Raw genomic sequence first — 17572 nt, 5'->3', positions numbered from 1 at the left:
GGAATGTCCCCTCCCACTTAGCAAAGTCTGCAAATGGGGATGGTGAAATGGTTTATGTACAACCTGCATTTACGCCAGTGATCTGGTGCAAAAGAGACTCATGGCCAGTGTTCCCTGTAACAGGGATTCCCAGATGTTGTTGACAACAACTCCCATAGTCCCCAGCCAATGGCCACTGCAGCTGGGGAGGCTGGGAGGTGTAGTCAGCAACGCCTGGGAATCCCTGTTACAGGGACCACTGCTCATGCCTAGCATGAGAAGCTCTCTCATGCCCCAGGAACGTCCAAGGGCTGGGTGAGGCTGCTGCCTTTCCCCCTTGCTACCTGGAAGGCTCCAACTGCAGTTCTGCAGTTTTGCTGTTGGCAATGCAGAAGTCACTGGACTTTCTCAAGAGCAGGCAAATGGAATTTTAAAAAATGAATTCCAAGATTACTCCACAGATTGCATTAAAAAATGTTACAAATTAGGGTGCATTTGGATACATGAATAATTCATTTGCACAACCCAAGAAATCAACAATACAGCTCATATCTAAAGTCTAGGAAGCAGGGTTAGCTGGAGTGTTTCTTCTTCTTCTTTCTCCTTGTGCTTTCTTCATCGCCCTCAGCTGTATCTTTATTTTTGTTCTTTTTCTTGCTCTTTATCTTTGGACTAGGCTCTTCTAGGTCATCGACTTCCCCATTGGATGTTCCTCTCCCTTGAGCACCACGTTGGGATCCATTACAATTAAGACTACCACCAATTTCCACGTACTTCAATTTCTTCTTCTTCTTCTTCTTCCGTTTCTGCGTGTCCAGTTCATCCACTTCTTCTTCACGTGAGCCAAGTGTCCCAGGGCATTTCATCTTTGGCCCTCCACAGACGTTCTCAGTTCCAACATGCTTCTGAGATTTCTTCTTCTTCGGCCGAGTTGCTAAACACTCCAACTCCTCCGCCAAGGACGGAGGAGAACCAGCTGGCTTCACGTCCATCCCATTCTGGGCTTTCTTCAGTTTTGCCATGCGCCTCGCAAAGTACTCCTGCACAGTAAGAGTGCTGGTCACCGTATTGCTAGCATCCATCTGCTTGGGTGGGTCATCCTCCTCTTCCAGCCCCTCCTCTCGAGTGTCTGTATTGGCAGCACTGACCTGTGAAGTGAAGGTGGAAGAAGCAGGTCAGAGAACCGGACAATAAACTGAGCAAACAGCTTCGAAAAAGGCTTTTTACACACACACACACACGGAAACATTTCTGTGCCTCATGCTGTTCTTGAAACTCGTAAGGCAAGTCTGCACAACTTGTGACCCACCAAGAACACCACAGAGCATCAGCCCTGGAAGGTGGCCTGCAGGGAGGAGGCTGGCTTGGTAACACACTCTCTCTCTCTAACTATCTGGGAATGCAGAAATAGTGGGGATTGTCAAGCACCTGAGAAGCCAGAATAGATGGCTGATGGGCTATATCTGGCTTGGTCTATCACAATGGCACAGGCCTGTACTAACAGAGCAGCCTTTCGTTTCATAGAAGACCTGCGCCTTCAGCTTATTATTTCTTGAATTGATCACCTACTTTTCTTCTGTGGTGGAATTCAAGGCGGCAAGGTACACTGAGTTCCCAGGATGCCAGTCTCCCATCCAGGCACTGACCAGACCCAAGCCTGCTTAGCTTAGCAAGCTGACTGCATCACCTGCCCTCTGATCACACCCTGGGATAGCTTGCCTTTACTTAAGGACATTCCTCTTTTTCGTGGAAATGAGGACGTCTTATTTCTCAGAAAATGGGGGCATATGATAGCCCTACGCCTTTGTATCGGGAAGCGGGAAGCTCTGTATCAATCACACCTGATGCAGAACCAAATTCCTTGCTCTTCATACAGGCTGGCTGGAAGGAGGCAAAGCTATAGCAGCGAATCAAGCAGGGACATTGCAAGCAGCCTCTATGGAAAAGTTCTTTAGGCTCAGAGGAGACTTTATTTAAGTTAAATAATTTGCTGGTCAATGACCGAATAAACTTATAACTAACTTTAAGTTAAATAATGAAGTAACTTGTAAGCATTTATGGGCTGCAGTCTTCACAGCAGCTGACAACTGAAAATGTAACACAACTGAAAACCAGTTGCTCTCCCCCTGCAAAATAAAGAGAATCACCACTTTTAAAAGGTGCCTCTTTGCTCAGTTAGCAGGGATATCCCACACACCACAATCTGCCCTGACACGTAGTTTGGGAATTACTGTGTGGAGACCTGTGTGGAGTGCAGGAGACGATGCAGCCAGGCATGATCAGCAGCTCAGCAAGAAGACGGTTTCCGGGTGGACCAGCACTCCAAGGCCAGAGTCCAGTGGAACAAAAATAACATTGCACTTGAGCTTCCAGGAGTGTTCCTTGAGACACTTAAACATCTCCGGCTATGTTCTCCTTAGGAATGCCTCAAGAAATCATTTTTCTAAAAGGTGAGCTTTGCACTGCTGAGTCTTCAGTCCCTTGAGCCTGCCAAAGGCCAGCTTTTCTACAATAATCCAAATGGCTTTACATACTAACTGGTGTTCTAGGCCCCTGAAAGAGAGGGGGGGGGAGAGTGTCCCCAGTTTACTGATGCTCCCCCACCCCCCCACCATGCCCCTTAACTTGGCTGGTCTATTTCCTGTTCTAATTGTGGGTGTGCTCCAGGCAAAATTAAGCATTTTGAAACTCCAGGGGTTTTCGTGGAAGAGAGTTAAGCACATGCGTAGGCTGCTGCCATTGAAACCAATTAGGTCTCAAGGTGCTTAAACCTTGCTGGATTGTGTCCCATCTATGCTGTGCATTTTAAGTGACTTTTTAAATATGGCGTTTTCTTTTTTTAAAGCCTCTTGGAGTGCTTTTCTTTTCTTTTTTAAAGCCAAAAAGGAACGAGTGCTGTTGTACCACGAAGAAACAGGAATTCTGGGATGCACCTTTTAAACGTGGTCTGCAGCTACTGGTAGGGGGAGAGAGGGGCAGAAGGCAAAATAGCCCGACCTGTTCCTGCCTCTCTTTTTTGCTCCTAACTGCAGAACGGTTCAGACGCCACACTTTACATAATGATGAATGTCTCCATCCCACTCACCCGGACTCCAGCCAATTACCTCAGGGACAACCACCAAGGCATGGAGAATCAACCTGGGTGCAACCCACTACAACACAGACAATACTCAGACGTATTTTTTCTTATACCACTTTTGTGAATTCCATTAGAGACACCTTAATTGCTTCAACTGAGTGTAGTTCAAGGAGGAATGGAGAGCGAATATTAAAGCAGACATGCAGGGGCTTAATGGCCTTAGAGACAACAGGAGACGCACACGCTGGCTTGCCCTCTGCCTGAACGGTGGAGTTCAGAGAAACCCGTGAGGCCTGAAAAGAGGAACGCGGGCCAGCAGCTCCTGTATCAAGAGGAATTTTAATAACCACGGGCCGCTGCACACGGAGCCAGTGGGGCATGGAGACAGGTAAAGGCAGTGTCAGGCCGAAAACAAACTCACACATTCAGTTTCAGGGACACTTGTGGAGGGTCGTCAATCACGGGGAAATGCAGGCAGGTGCCAGGAACACTCCCCTGCTCCACGCATGAGAGGCGCCCCAAGGAAGCCATGGAAACTGTGTAAGATGGGCAGCAGCTACTTATAGGAACATCGCAAGCTGCCTTATACAGAGTCACATTGCTCCAACGAGCTCTGTCTACTCTGACCGGCAGCGGCTCTCACAGGAACAGCCCTGCTGGATCAGGCCCAAGAAAGCCCATCTAGTTCAGGATCCTGTCTCACACAATGACAGGATCTGGGAAGCCCATAGGCAAGAGGGGAGGGCATGCCCTCTCTCCTGCTGTTGCTCCCCTGCAACTGGTATTTAGCGGCATCGTCTCTTAGGCTGGAAGAGGTCTATAGCGCTCAGACCAGTAGCCATTGATAGACCTCTCCTCCATGAAGTTATCTAAGCCCTTCTTAAAGCCATCCAGATTGGTGGCTGTCACCACATCTTGTGGCAGAGCATTCCATAAGTTAATTATGCATTGTGTAAAGAAGTACTTCCTTTTGTTGGTCCTGAATTTCTTGGCAATCAATTTGATGGGATGACTCCTGGTTCTAGTATTATGAGAGATGGAGAATTTTTCCCCGAGTCCACACCATGCATGATTTTATAGACCTCTATCATGTCTTGCTGCAGTCATCTTTTTTCTAAACTAAAAAGCCCTAGGTGTTGTAGTCTTGCCTCATAAGGAAGGTGCTCTAGGCCCCTGATTATCTTGGTTGCCCTCTTCTGCACCTTCTCCAGTTCTACAATGTCCTTTTTAAGATACAGTGACCACAATTGTACGCAGTGCTCCAAATGTGGTCACACCATAGATTTAAAATGCTAATTATATTAGCATTTTAATTTCCAACCCCCCTCCTAATGATCCCTAGTATTGAATTGGCCTTTTCCACAGCTGCCATGCATTGAGTCGACACGTTCAACGGGCTGTCCACCATGACCCCAAGATCTCTCTTCTGGTCAACTGCTGACAGCTCAGACCCCATCAGCGTATATGTGAAGTTGGATTTTTTTTTTGCCCCAATAGGCATCACTTTGCACTTGCTTACATTGAACTGCATTTGCCATTTTGTCTCCCACTCACCTGGTTCAGAGAGATCCTTTTGGATCCCCTAACAATCTGTTTTGGATTTCACTACCCTAAACAGTTTAGTGTCATCTACAAATATGGCCACCTCACTGCTTACCCCAACTTCTAGATCATATATGAATAAGTTAAAGAACACTGCTCCTAGTACCGATCCCTGAGGGACCCCACTTCCTACCTCCCGCCATTGTGAAAACTGTCCATTTATTCCTACCCTTCCACCAGTTACCAATCCTCACATGAATCTGTCCCTTATCCCATGAGCCTTTGGTGCGGAACTTTGTCAAAAGCTTTCTGGAAGTCCAAGCATACTATGTCAATGGGATCACCTTTCTCCACATGCCTGCTGACACTCTCAAAGAACGCCAAAAGGTTAGTGAGGCAAGTTTGGCCCTTGCGGAAGCCACGCTGGTTCTCCTTCAGCAAGGCCTATTTAACAATGTTGTCCTAAAGCAGGGGTGCACAACCCAAACATCCCAGTGGGCCAAAAACAACCATGACGATGTATGTGGGGACCAAAGTCAATTTTCAGTGCACTGAATATTGTAGTGAAATTACTGCTGTTGCTGGCTACACCTGGGCCATCAAAAATGTCCCCGCGGGCCCGATCTGGCCCCCGGGCCTTATGTTGTACAGGGCTGTCCTAAAGTATGCTTTCCATCAATTTACCCAGCACAGATGTTAAGCTAACTGGATCCCTTTTTGAAAATTAGATCCTTTCCTGGATCCCTTTTTGAAAATTAGAGTTATATTAGCTGCTTTCCAGTACTCTGGTACAGAGCCTGATTGTAGGGACAAGTTACATATTTTTGCTAGGAGATCAGCAATTTCACATTTGAGTTCCTTCAGAACTCTTGAGTAGATGTCATCTGGCCCTGAAAATGTGTTAGTTTTTAGTTTTTTAAGACAGTTTAGAACATCCTCTTTCATCACCTCAAACTGGTGCAGTTCTTCAGCTTCCAAGCCTGAGAAGCTCAGTTCCCGAGAGGGTATATGGTCAGTATCCTCTACCATGAAGACAGATTATTTATTTATTTTCTTATTTTTACATTTATATCCCGCTCTTCCTCCAAGGAGCCCAGAGTGGTGTACTACATACTTGAGTTTCTCTTTCACAACAACCCTGTGAAGTAGGGCAGGCTGAGAGAGAAGCGACTGGCCCAGAGTCACCCAGCAAGTCTCATGGCTGAATGGGGATTTGAACTTGGGTCTCCCTGGTCCTAGTCCAGCACTCTAACCACTACACTATGCTGGCTCAGATGCAAAGTACTCGTTCAGATTCGCTACAATCTCCTTATCCTCAATTATCCCTTTCACGCCCTCATCATCCAAGGGTCCAACTGCCTCCCTGGCAAGTTTTCTGCTTCTGATATACTGAACGTTTCTGTTATTCCTCTTGACACATCCAGCTATATGTTTCTCAAACTCTCTTTTTACATCCCTTATTGTTTCCTTGCATCTCTTTTGCCAGAATTTGTGTTCCTTTCTGTTCTCTTCATTTGGGCAGGACTTCCATTTTCTGAAGCAAGTCTTCTTCCCTTTTATAGCTTCCCTGACTCTACTTGTTAGTCAAGCTGGAGTCCTCCTGAACTTGGTGGTACCTTTCCTCCTTCCAATTAAAATACATTTTAATTGGGGAGGATGGGAGTTGTAGGCAACAGCTGGAGAACCAAAGGTTGCCCACCCCTGGTCTAAATGCTGATAGGTTCTGGACAGTGATGTCAGCCATAAGAGTCAAGAAGAGTCTGCAGAACAGGAAATGAGCCAGTGACTTCCAGGACCTTGCGAAGAGGTCAGAACTGATAAGACCATGATTGAATTGTAAAGATAAGGCCATGATTGAATTGTAAAGATAAGGCCATGATTGAATTGTAAATGGAGAACTTGCCTAAGGTAAAATAGGAAGAAAAAGCTGGAGAACCTGCTGAAAAGTGGAAATCTGTTATTATATTTGGTCAGACTGCTTCCCCACGGATGGATATTAAAGAAAGCCATTGTAAATTGATATATCAATGTTATTTGACTCCCGACAAGATACAGAGGATCTATATATTGAGTAGTTCAAAATGTCCAAGGTGGAGCATAGATGATAATGATTAAGACATATATGGTGGGATTGTGCATATATGAGGAATTATTGGACAGATGTGATCAAATATATATTGAATGCATTATTGGCCATGTAATTCCATTTCACCATGAAGTCATTCCTTAATGCTACCAAGCAGTACATGTTGAAATATCAAATTTAAATCCAGGAGGAATTTAGTTTTAACTGCAAAAATGCAAGTAGTCTCTTATATGGCAATGGGGTAAAGTTCCTTTTATGAACAGAGTGGCTTTATAAACTATGCTATAAAACCAACACAGTAAAACTGGCAACGTATGCATAGTTTAGATAAAAATCTATCAGGATTATTCTTATATTAGCTTAACCAGCTCAGAGCATCTGCATGCTAGTACTTGATTGTTCCCCTCACTGCCTGCCACAGCCCCCTCACCTCGCTCTCCATCCTCACCTGAGCTGCACTCCTGCTCCTCCTCCTCCTCCATCTGGTTGCTTCCATCCCCCTCACCCCTCTTGGTCGCAGCTGCAGCATTGCTGGTGCCTCTTGGCCAAGCTGCAGCCCCCTCACCTCGGAGAACTCTCCACCCTCACCAGAGCCCCGCTCCTGCTCCTCTCCACAGGAGTAGCAGTAGCAGATAGGACCATTCCTCACTGCTGCCACCACCATGGCTGCTCATTCGCTCAGGCCACTGACAGGCCCGGGCCCGCCCCTTGCCTGCCTGCCTCCACCCATGGCTTTGGTAGCCCCAAACAGCAGCAGTGGTTGGCTGGGCCCTTCCTTGCTGCCATAGGTGCCGTCATGGCCGCTCGTTCCCCTCAGGCCGCTGACAGGCTTGGGCCTGTCCCTCGTCCTTCCTTCTTTCTCTCTTCCCCTCTGTCTTTCTTCCCCTCCCCTTTTTTCTTTCTTTCTCCCTCCCTGAGTTAACAGATCTTGTTTCCTCATCCAATCCACACAGTGGCAGCCTCCTTCTCCTGAGGGGCTCTTTCCTCCCTCACGGCCCCTCTCTTTGCAGACCCCTGCCCACGATCCTTTTATTATTTTATATATAGATAGATTCCTCTCCTCTTCAATCAAGAACATCTTCTGACCAGTAACAGTTGCATTCCAACTGACCTTAACCATCACAGGCTCCTCCTCCTTATCTGCATATGGAATCCTCACTGCCCAATCACCACACTACCACAGACTCCTCTTCCCTATCTGCATATGGAATCCCCACTGCCCAATCACAATGGTGCTTCGGCTCTCACAGACTCCTCCTCCCTATCTGCATATGGAATTTCCACCGCCCAATCACCACAGTGCTTCTGCTCACAAACTCTCGCGAGAGCTGCCATACATAGGATTAGCCATGGGAATGCCTTAGAGAATTATATATATAGAAGATCGATACCATGGGGCCCCTTTTGTTAGAACTGGGGTAATTTGCTAGGATCAAATTAGCAGTTTCGGAAGCTTTTACTGCTTCATTTTGTGAACGTTCCAGAGATCAGCCCTTTACCAAGGTGTCCACCATATATGCTTCTCCATACGCCACTGCCCTGGGCATGCTTCCTTTGAAGGCAGGTAACTCTGCTATGTCTCTGTCCTAAAAGTGGTTAAATGACCCAGTTCCCCCCAACAGCAAAGCTGTGATGGGGTGCCAGATGACCCAAAGGAGGAAGAGTCACAGCAGTAGGTCATACAAGGCAGCTTCATCTAGGACTTGCCTCGTTGGCTCACATGAGACTTTAAAAAAATGTATTCTTCATGGCCATGAGAATAAGTAGTGAAGACGAGGGCTACACACCTACACGTGGGATCATGTTAGGGGCAAGCGACTGCTTCACAATGCAAGATTAACAGCCAATCCTCTCCCATGCCAGTATCTCTTTGCCTTTCGGTCTCAATGCCAATCCGATCAAGTCGAAGCATGGCCTAGTGCTTGAAAGGCTGGAAAAGAAAAAGGTCTTCCTCGCCAACGTGATGAGTAACTCATATGCAACAGTGTTGCTCCAAAAGCCCAGCCAGCTAGTCTCCTGCTTAAGGATCAGTTGTGCAAGTGTCAGTGGGGAGAATCTCTTGCCAGTGGATTGCCCAGCTTTAGCCTAATTGCAACAAGGGAAATGTATGTCATAGGCAATTTCTGTGAAAGTGACAGATGCTAAGCTGAAAGTCCTGGGGAGCACAGGAACATAGGAAGCCGCCTTCTACTGAGTCAGACCCTTGGTCTATCTAGCTCAGTATTGTCTACACAGACTGGCAGCAGCTTTTCCAAGGTTGCAAGCAGGAGTCTCTCATCTCAGCCCTATCTTGGAGATGCTGCCAGGGAGGGAAAGTGGAACCTTCTTTATGCAAGCAGACAGATGCTCTTCCCAGAGCGGCCCTATCCCCCAAGGCAGGGTTGCCCAGCTTCGGCCCTGATTGACTGAGTGCCGTCAAGTCAGTGTCGACTCTTAGCAACCACATAGATCGATTCTCTCCAGGATGATCTGTCCTCAACTTGGCCTTTCAGGTCTCTCAGTGGTGCAGTCATTGCTGTCGGAATCGAGTCCATCCACTTTGCTGCTGGCCATCCTCTTCTTCTCTTGCCTTCAATTTTCCCCAGCATCATGGACTTCTCAAGGGAGCTGGGTTTTTGCATAATGTGTCCAAAGTATGTTGAACTACAACCCCCGTAGGCCACTGATGGGCCTTCTCCATTGCTGCCCCGAGGCTTTGAAACACACTCCCTGCTAAAATGAGCCTCCCCATCTCTTCTTCTTCTTCTTCTTCTTCTTCTTCTTCTTCTTCTTCTTCTTCTTCTTCTTCTTCTTCTTCTTATTATTATTATTATTATTATTATTATTATTATTATTAATAATTTGATTTCTATACCGCCCTTCCAAAAATGGCTCAGGGTGGTTTACACAGAGAAATAATAAATAAATAAGAGGGATCCCTGTCCCCAAAGGGCTCACAATCTAAAAAGAAACATAAGACACACACCAGCAACAGTCACTGGAAGTACTGTGCTGGGGGTGGAGAGGGCCAGTTACTCTCCCCTTGCTAAATAAAGAGAATCACCACGTTAAAAGGTGCCTCTTTGCCAAGTTAGCATGGGGTTCAAAAGTCTTACAACTTTTGAAAAGGCCTTCAAGACACATTTGTTCACCCAGGCTTTTAATTAGATACTGTTTTAATAGTTTGATGGTTTTCAATAGTGTTAACCTTGTTTCAAACTTTAAATTGTGGTAATCTTTTAACCTTTTTATTTGTTGTTTTTATTGTATTGTTGTAAACTGCCCAAAGACTTGCATTTTGGGTGGTATATAAATATGTTAAATAAATAAATCGAGCCCGGACTATTGATCACTGTGCCTGGGGATTATGGGAGTTGTAGTCCAAAAACAGCTGGAGGGCAGGAGTTATGGAGCTCTGTCCTAAGGGGAATATCTTACAGTGCTCACACATGAAGTCTCCCATTCAAATGTAAACCAGAGCAGACCCTGCTTAGCAAAGAGGACAATTCATGCTTGCTACAACAAGACCAGCTCTCCTCCCATGGGATACAGACCAAAGAGATCTTCCCCCTGTTATTTATACCTCCCCCTATCAAACATTTTCAGATCTTTCATTGCTGTAAGATCTGCACTGAAGTATGATCTCCCTCCATAGGAAAGAGGCTACAGCTCAGTGGCAGGATACATGATTTGTATGCAGAAGGTCCCGAGTGGCAGGTCTAGGAAAGACCTCTGCCCAAGATCCTGGAGAGCAGCTGCCAGCCAGAGCAGACAACTAACTAGATGGACCAAGCACCTGACACGGCAGAAGGCAGCTCCAACTGTATCGGGAAGGGGGATCGTTCAGGGAGCAGACCACGTGCTCTCCACGGAGAAGGTGCCAGGTTTAATCCCTGCAGTTTCTGGGTAAAAGGACCTCAAGGTAGCAGTGCTGGGAAAGACCTCATTCTTTCAATTTCCAGGTAAAAAGACTTCAGGGTAGTAGGGCTTGGAAAGACATAGGAAGCTGCCTTATCCTGAGTCAGACCCTTGGTCCAGATAGCTCAGTATTGGCTGCACAGACTGGCAGCAGCTTCTCCAGGGTTAAAGGCAGGAGTCTCTCTCAGCCCTATCTTGGAGGTGTTGCCAGGGAGGGAACTTGGAAGCTTCTGCATGCAAGCAGGCAGGTGCTCTTCCCAGAGCGTCTGGGAGTTTTGAGTTTCAAAGTTCACTGGAGTGGGGAACGTCAGTGGGAAAACGGTGTGGTATTAAAGGATTTGCCACCCTGTTGGCCCCGATTCAGATCAGGGATCTTCCCAGAGGGAAACAACAACAACAAACTAGACCTCTGTCCAGTCAGGAGAGACAGGATTGAGTTTGGTGCACCAACAGTCTGACTCTGCAGAATACTATGTACAGTTCTGGTCACCCTCTATCAAAAAGGGTGGAGTAGAGTTGCGCAGAGGGGAAATGCTTGACTAACAAGCAGAAGGTTGCCGGTTCGAATCCCCGCTGGTACTATATTGGGCAGCAGCAATATAGGCAGATGCTGAAAGGCATCATCTCATACTGCGCGGGAGGAGGCAATGGGAAACCCCTCCTGTATTCTACCAAAGACAACCACAGGGCTCTGTGGGCGACAGGAGTCAAAATCCACTTGATGGCACCCTTTACCTTACCTTAGAGCTCAGGAAAGTGCAACCAAAATAATCAGGGGGTGGCTGCCCCTTCCCTGGGGAAAGAATCGGGGGTCTTTTACTTCAGGGAAAGACAATGGGGGTGGGTGAGAGAGAACCAAGGGAGGCACTTATATAAAAGAATGCTAAATACTTTTCCAGTATGGAAAAGCAGAGAGAAGTTTTCTCTTCTCCTCCCAACTCGCGTTAAAGATACTTTAGCCTAGGGGCTCCTGAACTTGGGTCCCCAGATGTTGCTGGACTACAACTCTCATCATCCCCTGCTGGGATGATGGGAGCTGTAGTCCAACGATATCTGGAGACCCAAGTTCGGGGACCCCGTCTTACTCAAACAGTCAATGAGATTTGTGTTTCTGTTAAAGCCATGGCTGAAATACCCAGCGACGCCAGCAAAAGAGAGTCAGCATCTGCGACTCTGGGTGCAGGCACACCCCACTGAGCAGCCAAAAAGGCACTGCCATCCTCAGCAACCACGGGGTCTACATTGTGGTGGGTGCACCAGGGGGATGGAGAGAGCCTGAACACTGGAGGAGGAATATCTCCCACGAGCACAGGAGTTCCCAACCTTCAGTCCCAGATGTTCTTGGACTAGGGAAAGGAGCTGCTTTTGTGGTAGCCAGCATGAATTGTCCCCTTGGCTAAGCTGGGTCTGCCCTGGTTTGCATTTGAATGGGAGACTACATGCGGCAACTCTGGGAAGAGCATCTGCATACTTGGTACTGGATCTACAAGATTGCAGGAAGGTGTCTCTCCCAGCCCTACCTGGAGATGCTGCCAGGGGTTGAACCTGGGACCTCAGATGCTTTTCCACTGAGCTGCGGCCCCATATATTACAGAGATCACATGCAGTCTCCCATACAAATACAAACCAAGGTAGACCTCGCTTAGCAACAAGGACAAATCATATCCGCTACCATCGGACCAGATCTCCTCCTACAAATACTTGCAGTAGAAGTGTGTGTGTGTGTAAATAACCTGCTGTCCAACTGGCAGCACACATTTTGAGCTGATTAATTTAAAACTGATTGATCTAACCAATGAAAGGTCGCAGCCCAATAAGGAGATTTTCACTGTTCTAAAAACTGTCACTCAAAAACCCCCACGCCTCAAGGGGCCCCCCAGAGGCAAGTCACATGACTATATATTGTGAAGTGTCTGTGTGTATCAGCGAGGGACCCATTTTAAAATTTTGTCTCTGGGCCCACTCCAGCCTTGTTACGCCCCTGTATAGGTGCCACAGCATCCCAGTAAGTTTCCCAGAACAGTGGGCCACTGGCTCAAAAAAGGTTATAGATTACATGTCTAGATGTATAGTTTCCCTTCATCTTTCATCCCCTGCTAACTTGGCCAAGAGACACCTTTTAACATGGTGATTCTGCTTATTTAGCAGGGGGAGAGTAACCGGCCCTATCCACCCCCAGCACAGCACCCTTCCAGTGACTGTTGCTGGTGTGTGTCTTACGTTTCTTTTTAGATGGTGAGCCCTTTGGGGACAGGGATCTGTAGCTGCTCCTGGTCTATGGAATGCACTCCCGGCAGATATCCGCAGTTTAGGCTCGCTGTCAGCCTTTAAGAGAGCCCTAGAAACCTATTTGTTTGGCCTGGCCTTCCGAGGCTTGTAAAGTGTTGTGTTTTTTTTAAAGTATTTTAATTGGTTTTAAATTGTTTTTGAATTGTTTTTATATTCAATCAATCTCTTTATTTTGGTCAGCGACCAGCATAAGATTAAAACAAATGTGCATTGTGTTTGAATTGTGGGTTTTATGACTTTTTAAAAAGTTGTTGTACACCGCCCAGAGCCTCTAGATGGGGCAGTTTATAAATGTAATAAGTAAGTAAGTAAGTAAATAAATAAATAAACTGCCCTGAGCGATTTTTGGAAGGGCGGTATAGAAATTAATTAATTAATTAAAGGCAGGCTTGACAGAGTAAGAAATGGGGAAAGGAAAAGCATCACACCTCATTCAAACAGGGTGAGAACCCCCCACCCCCAATCCCACCCCTATTTAAGCACTAAGATGCGTTAAAGGTCCCAAATGGGCTAACCATAAATTGAGAGTTGGGAACAGAGTGCACAACAGATTGCCGAGATAAGCTGGAAAAAATGATGGCATCGTGCACTTGGAAAAACCCTGAAGACGGAAAAGGATTCCAGCAGAGATTACAGGAGGAAGCTGTGTCAACAAGAGCAGGGCTTGGCTTCTGCACGATGGGGAAACCATCAGGCAGCTTTTGAAATGGGGAAGCAAGAGCCAGGATAGGAACTTTTACTTGCAACCTTCTAAGAGAAGGGGGAAATAAGGATTTATTAATTTTTTTAAAAAATTGGGTGGTTTAAAAACCTCAATAATCGTATCTTTTAGCAGCATCTTTTATTTGTGTGTCAAAAGGATCTGTCTCCAGAGGAAAGAGAACAGAAGTCCTTGGAAGAAGGCGGCGGCAGCGGCAGCGGAATCTGGATTTGTAACCTCGGAGAAGGGGGGTAATTCGTGACTCCACATAGCCCAATCAGTCTGTCCCAGGTCAGAAGCAACAACAGGCATTTCTTGTTTTGTCACACTTGCCAAGGTGGCAGGGCTCACGCGTCAATCCCAGGCACGGCATATCAGGAACCTGCTTGCATAGCAGGTCCCCTTTTGAAGCAGAACAGCATCATGGAAGGTGTGGGAACTGGGGAGGGCCAAGCCTTTGCTCCAAAAAGCCTGGAATGGAGGCCGATTCATGTGGCCTCTTAATCTCTCCCCATAGCACAGTAGCTGGGGAAGAAAATCTGCTTTGCCTGCAGAAGGCCTTGGGTTCACTCTCTGGCAGCATCTCCAGGTAGGGCTGGGAAAACCCCCGCCTGAAACCCTGGTGAGCCGCTGCCAATCAGGGTAGACAATACTCAGCTTGATGGACCAATGGTCTGGCTCAGGAGAAGGCAGGTCCATAAGTAACCTGTGGTTGTCAAAGGTGGAACAGAATGTTATGAATAGGGCTGCAACCTTTAATCGGCTGACTGATAAAACCAACAGATCAAATAGCTATTAAACTGCATGAAAGCATCCCTGATTAACACATTTTATAAATCAACCGAGACGGATTGTAAGATAGTTGTAAGAAATTGGAGGGATGCTGTGCTGAAGTAGCCACCCGTCCCCTATGGCACTAGCCTGTGTGTTTCTTTGCCTCCTCCAGAAGCAGCCAGTGAAGAGGAAAGAAGGCACAAAGCAGAACATCACCAGGACCCAGGAGGAGAACTGGACACCAGGTGGCCCTCGCTTTCACTGCAAGGGCTCTGCCCCGGCTGCCAAGGACCTGGCAGAGAACGTGCATTTTGGGCGGTATAGAAATATGCTAAATAAATACATTTGTCACTATGAACAATTCTCAAGCTGAGCTGCAGTTTGCTGTCACAGTAGGAAACCCAGACCTGGGTTGGCCAACCTCAGGCTCTTTAGGACGTTTTCCACGTCTGGCGTTTAGCCCGCATCTCCTCCGGAATGGAGCGGGTGCGTTCACATTTTGGCCAGATTTCCCCTGAAGTCCCTGCAAGCTATCCGGGGGTGGGGGCACTTCCCACACAATTCTGGGATTTTCACTGTACGTCAGAAGGTAGCCCGATTTATATCTGGGGTTAAAAAGTCCACTTTTGGCATCAGTTTTCCCCGGCAGCTTCAAACTCACATCAAAGCCTCGCAGTCAAGTCTGCTGCCTGCTAAAGCTCCATCTGTTCTCCGACCACAGCTCCCATCAGCTCCATATGCTGCAGCTAGGGATGATGGGGGTTGTGATCCAACAGCAGCTGGAGAGCCTCAGGTTGGCACACCCCGGCCTAGGCACTCACCTGAGCCTACAAGGACACCAGCCGGGATGGTGGGGCGGGGGTGGAAGAAAGCTAAATAGATGCACAAGGAATGGTTCTCCTTGGACTATATCACTTCAGATTGCGTGGGAGAAAAAGAATACTCTAAAAAGCTTCTCCGTCTAATCCCCACAGCCCCTGCAGAGATCTAGCATGTACCAAATGGTTCTTCAAACAGAAGTCTTCTCCCAAGTTTCCACCCAAATTTGTCGATGTGAAATCTGCGTGACCTCTTCCAGTATGCCTCTGTCCTAATCATCGTATGAATGGGCTCAGTGCACGGGTCCTGAAACTTGGGACCCTGGATGTTGCTGGACTACAGCCCCCATCACCCCCTGTCCCAAAGCAGGGGGTGATGGGATATGTAGTCCAGATACATTTAGGGACCCGAGTTAGAGTACCCGTGGCTTAGTGGACTTTGAAAAGTTCCAGAAACAGACCTGAAACTGGCAGATACAGGTACAGAAGGCTGATGGTACATCTCCAACGTCCCACGCGAGAGAAGGTGCTTCACCAGCTTGAAAAACTGAGCCATCTGCAGAAATGCTTTCAGTTACGAAAGCAGCTAAAGACCTCCTTTCTCCCCTATAGGGTTTTTTTTTTTTTTTTAATTGAGGGGTGGGGTGTTTAGCAGAAAGCTGTGCGCTATTTAAAACCCTTCTGGGTAAAGACTGTGCCTCTCAGGCTGCTGGGGCTGAGAATGTAAGATGACCGAGGGTCCACCTAGTGGCCTGTTTTCTAGAAAGCCCACAAACAAGTAATGAACACCCTAGCCCTCTGTATTGGCCCTAGCCACCTGGTATTCAAAGGTAGACTGCCTCTGTGCATGGGAGTTCTGCACTGCTATCATGCCGATTAGCTGTTGATGGGTCTCTCCTCAGGGAATTCATCTCACAGCCTTCGTCTAGGCCAGCGGGCACGACTGCATCTTGTGGCAGCTAGTTCCATAAGCTAATTATGCATTGTGTGAAGGGGTATGCTCTTCTGCCTGCCCTGAACTGCCTGGCAACCAGTTTCATTGGCTGACCCTGAGATCTGGTATCAGATCAACTCCACAGGACAGAGCAAGTAGCTACATGAACAACAAGCACCTGAAGCTGTAACATTCTGTTCTTGAACCATCTCCAATGGGGCAAGCGCTTTGAATTTCCCCCAGAAAAGAACTGTGGGGATTCGATGCCAAGAGGAAGCAGAGGCTTCTGGCGGAGTTCACATGGAGGTGGGGCTTTGGCAGGGGAGCTGGCAGGTCCCAACAAAAAGTGCAGTCCATCTGAGCCAAGCCGCCTGCCTGTGATCAAGGCAGAAAGGCATGCTGGGACACGTAGTTCCCACGGGACACTCACCACAGCAGAGGTGATGCCATCCCTAGGCAACGACTGAACTCTGGCTTGCAGTCCTAACCCTGGCTATAAAACCTCGAGCCTATAAAAGATGAACCGCTGACAGCTTTGCTACAGATAGCATGCCAACCCCCACAGGGAAAGAATGCCATGCCAAACCTTTCCAGTTGCTTATAAAATCCTCAGCGGGAAGCCATGTAGCTCAGAGGCAGAGAACATCATCTGCAGGCAGGAGATTCCTGGCACGTCCCGGGAAACGGATCTCATGCTGCAGGACGGATCCAGATCCCCACTGGGAGGCTGTGGCTGGGCCAGCCAACAAGGGATCTGACCAGGTCTGGATGGGGTTGCACTCCCCTTGAAAGAGCAAGTGGGTATACTGCTGGACCCGGCTCTGCTTTTGGAAACTCTGGTGGAGGCGGGGGCCAGAGGAGCTTTTGCACAGCTTCGGCTAGTGCACCATCTGCGTCCCTTTCTCAAGAAGGCAGATCTGGCCACAGTTACCCATGCCCTTGTCATCTCGCCTGGACTACTGTAACACACTCTACGTGGGGCTGCCCTTGAAGAATATTCGGAAACTGCAGCGACTGCAGCTAGAATTTTATCCAAGGGCTGCTCACTGGGATCATATTACACCCATCCTAAAAGAGCTGCACTGGCTACCAATTTGTTTCCGGGTCCAATTCAAGGTGCTGGTTTTGACCTTTAAAGCCCTTAACAGTTTGGGCCACGGATATTTGAAGGACCGCCTGCTCCCAAGGGTTGCTGCCCACTTGAGATCATTGGAGAGGGCTCTGCTCTGCGTGCCAGCGGTGAGAGAGGCTCGGTTGTCGAGCACACGGGACAGGGCCTTCTCAGTCATGGCCCCCAGGCTTTGGAATGCTCTCCCAGCTGGAATCTGCTCCTCAGTCTCCATGACAGTTTTTAGGGGAAAAGTAAAAATGTGGCTCTTCACCCTGGCTAGCTTCCTAATGGCACAGTGGAGAAATGGCTTGACTACCAAGTCCGAGGTTGCTGGTTCAAATCCCCACTGGTATGTTTCCAAGA

The 17572-nt window shown here is 47.7% G+C and overlaps 1 protein-coding gene across 2 annotated transcripts in view; it reads right to left on the bottom strand.

The window, feature by feature from the left end:
* Positions 1-441: 441 nt before the first annotated feature.
* PINX1 (PIN2 (TERF1) interacting telomerase inhibitor 1) overlaps positions 442-17572 on the bottom strand; it is a 67018-nt gene continuing 49887 nt past the window's right edge. For both annotated transcript variants that reach the window (XM_053248864.1, XM_053248871.1), the window contains exon 7: positions 442-1127. In XM_053248864.1, the coding sequence (XP_053104839.1) occupies positions 552-1127 (576 nt within the window). In that variant the 3' untranslated portion in view covers positions 442-551. The remainder of the gene's footprint in view (positions 1128-17572) is intronic.

Source organism: Hemicordylus capensis, chromosome 1, assembly GCF_027244095.1.
Source record: "Hemicordylus capensis ecotype Gifberg chromosome 1, rHemCap1.1.pri, whole genome shotgun sequence".
Classification (NCBI taxonomy): Eukaryota; Metazoa; Chordata; class Lepidosauria; order Squamata; family Cordylidae; genus Hemicordylus; species Hemicordylus capensis.
This window is presented reverse-complemented; position numbering and strand designations above follow the sequence as displayed.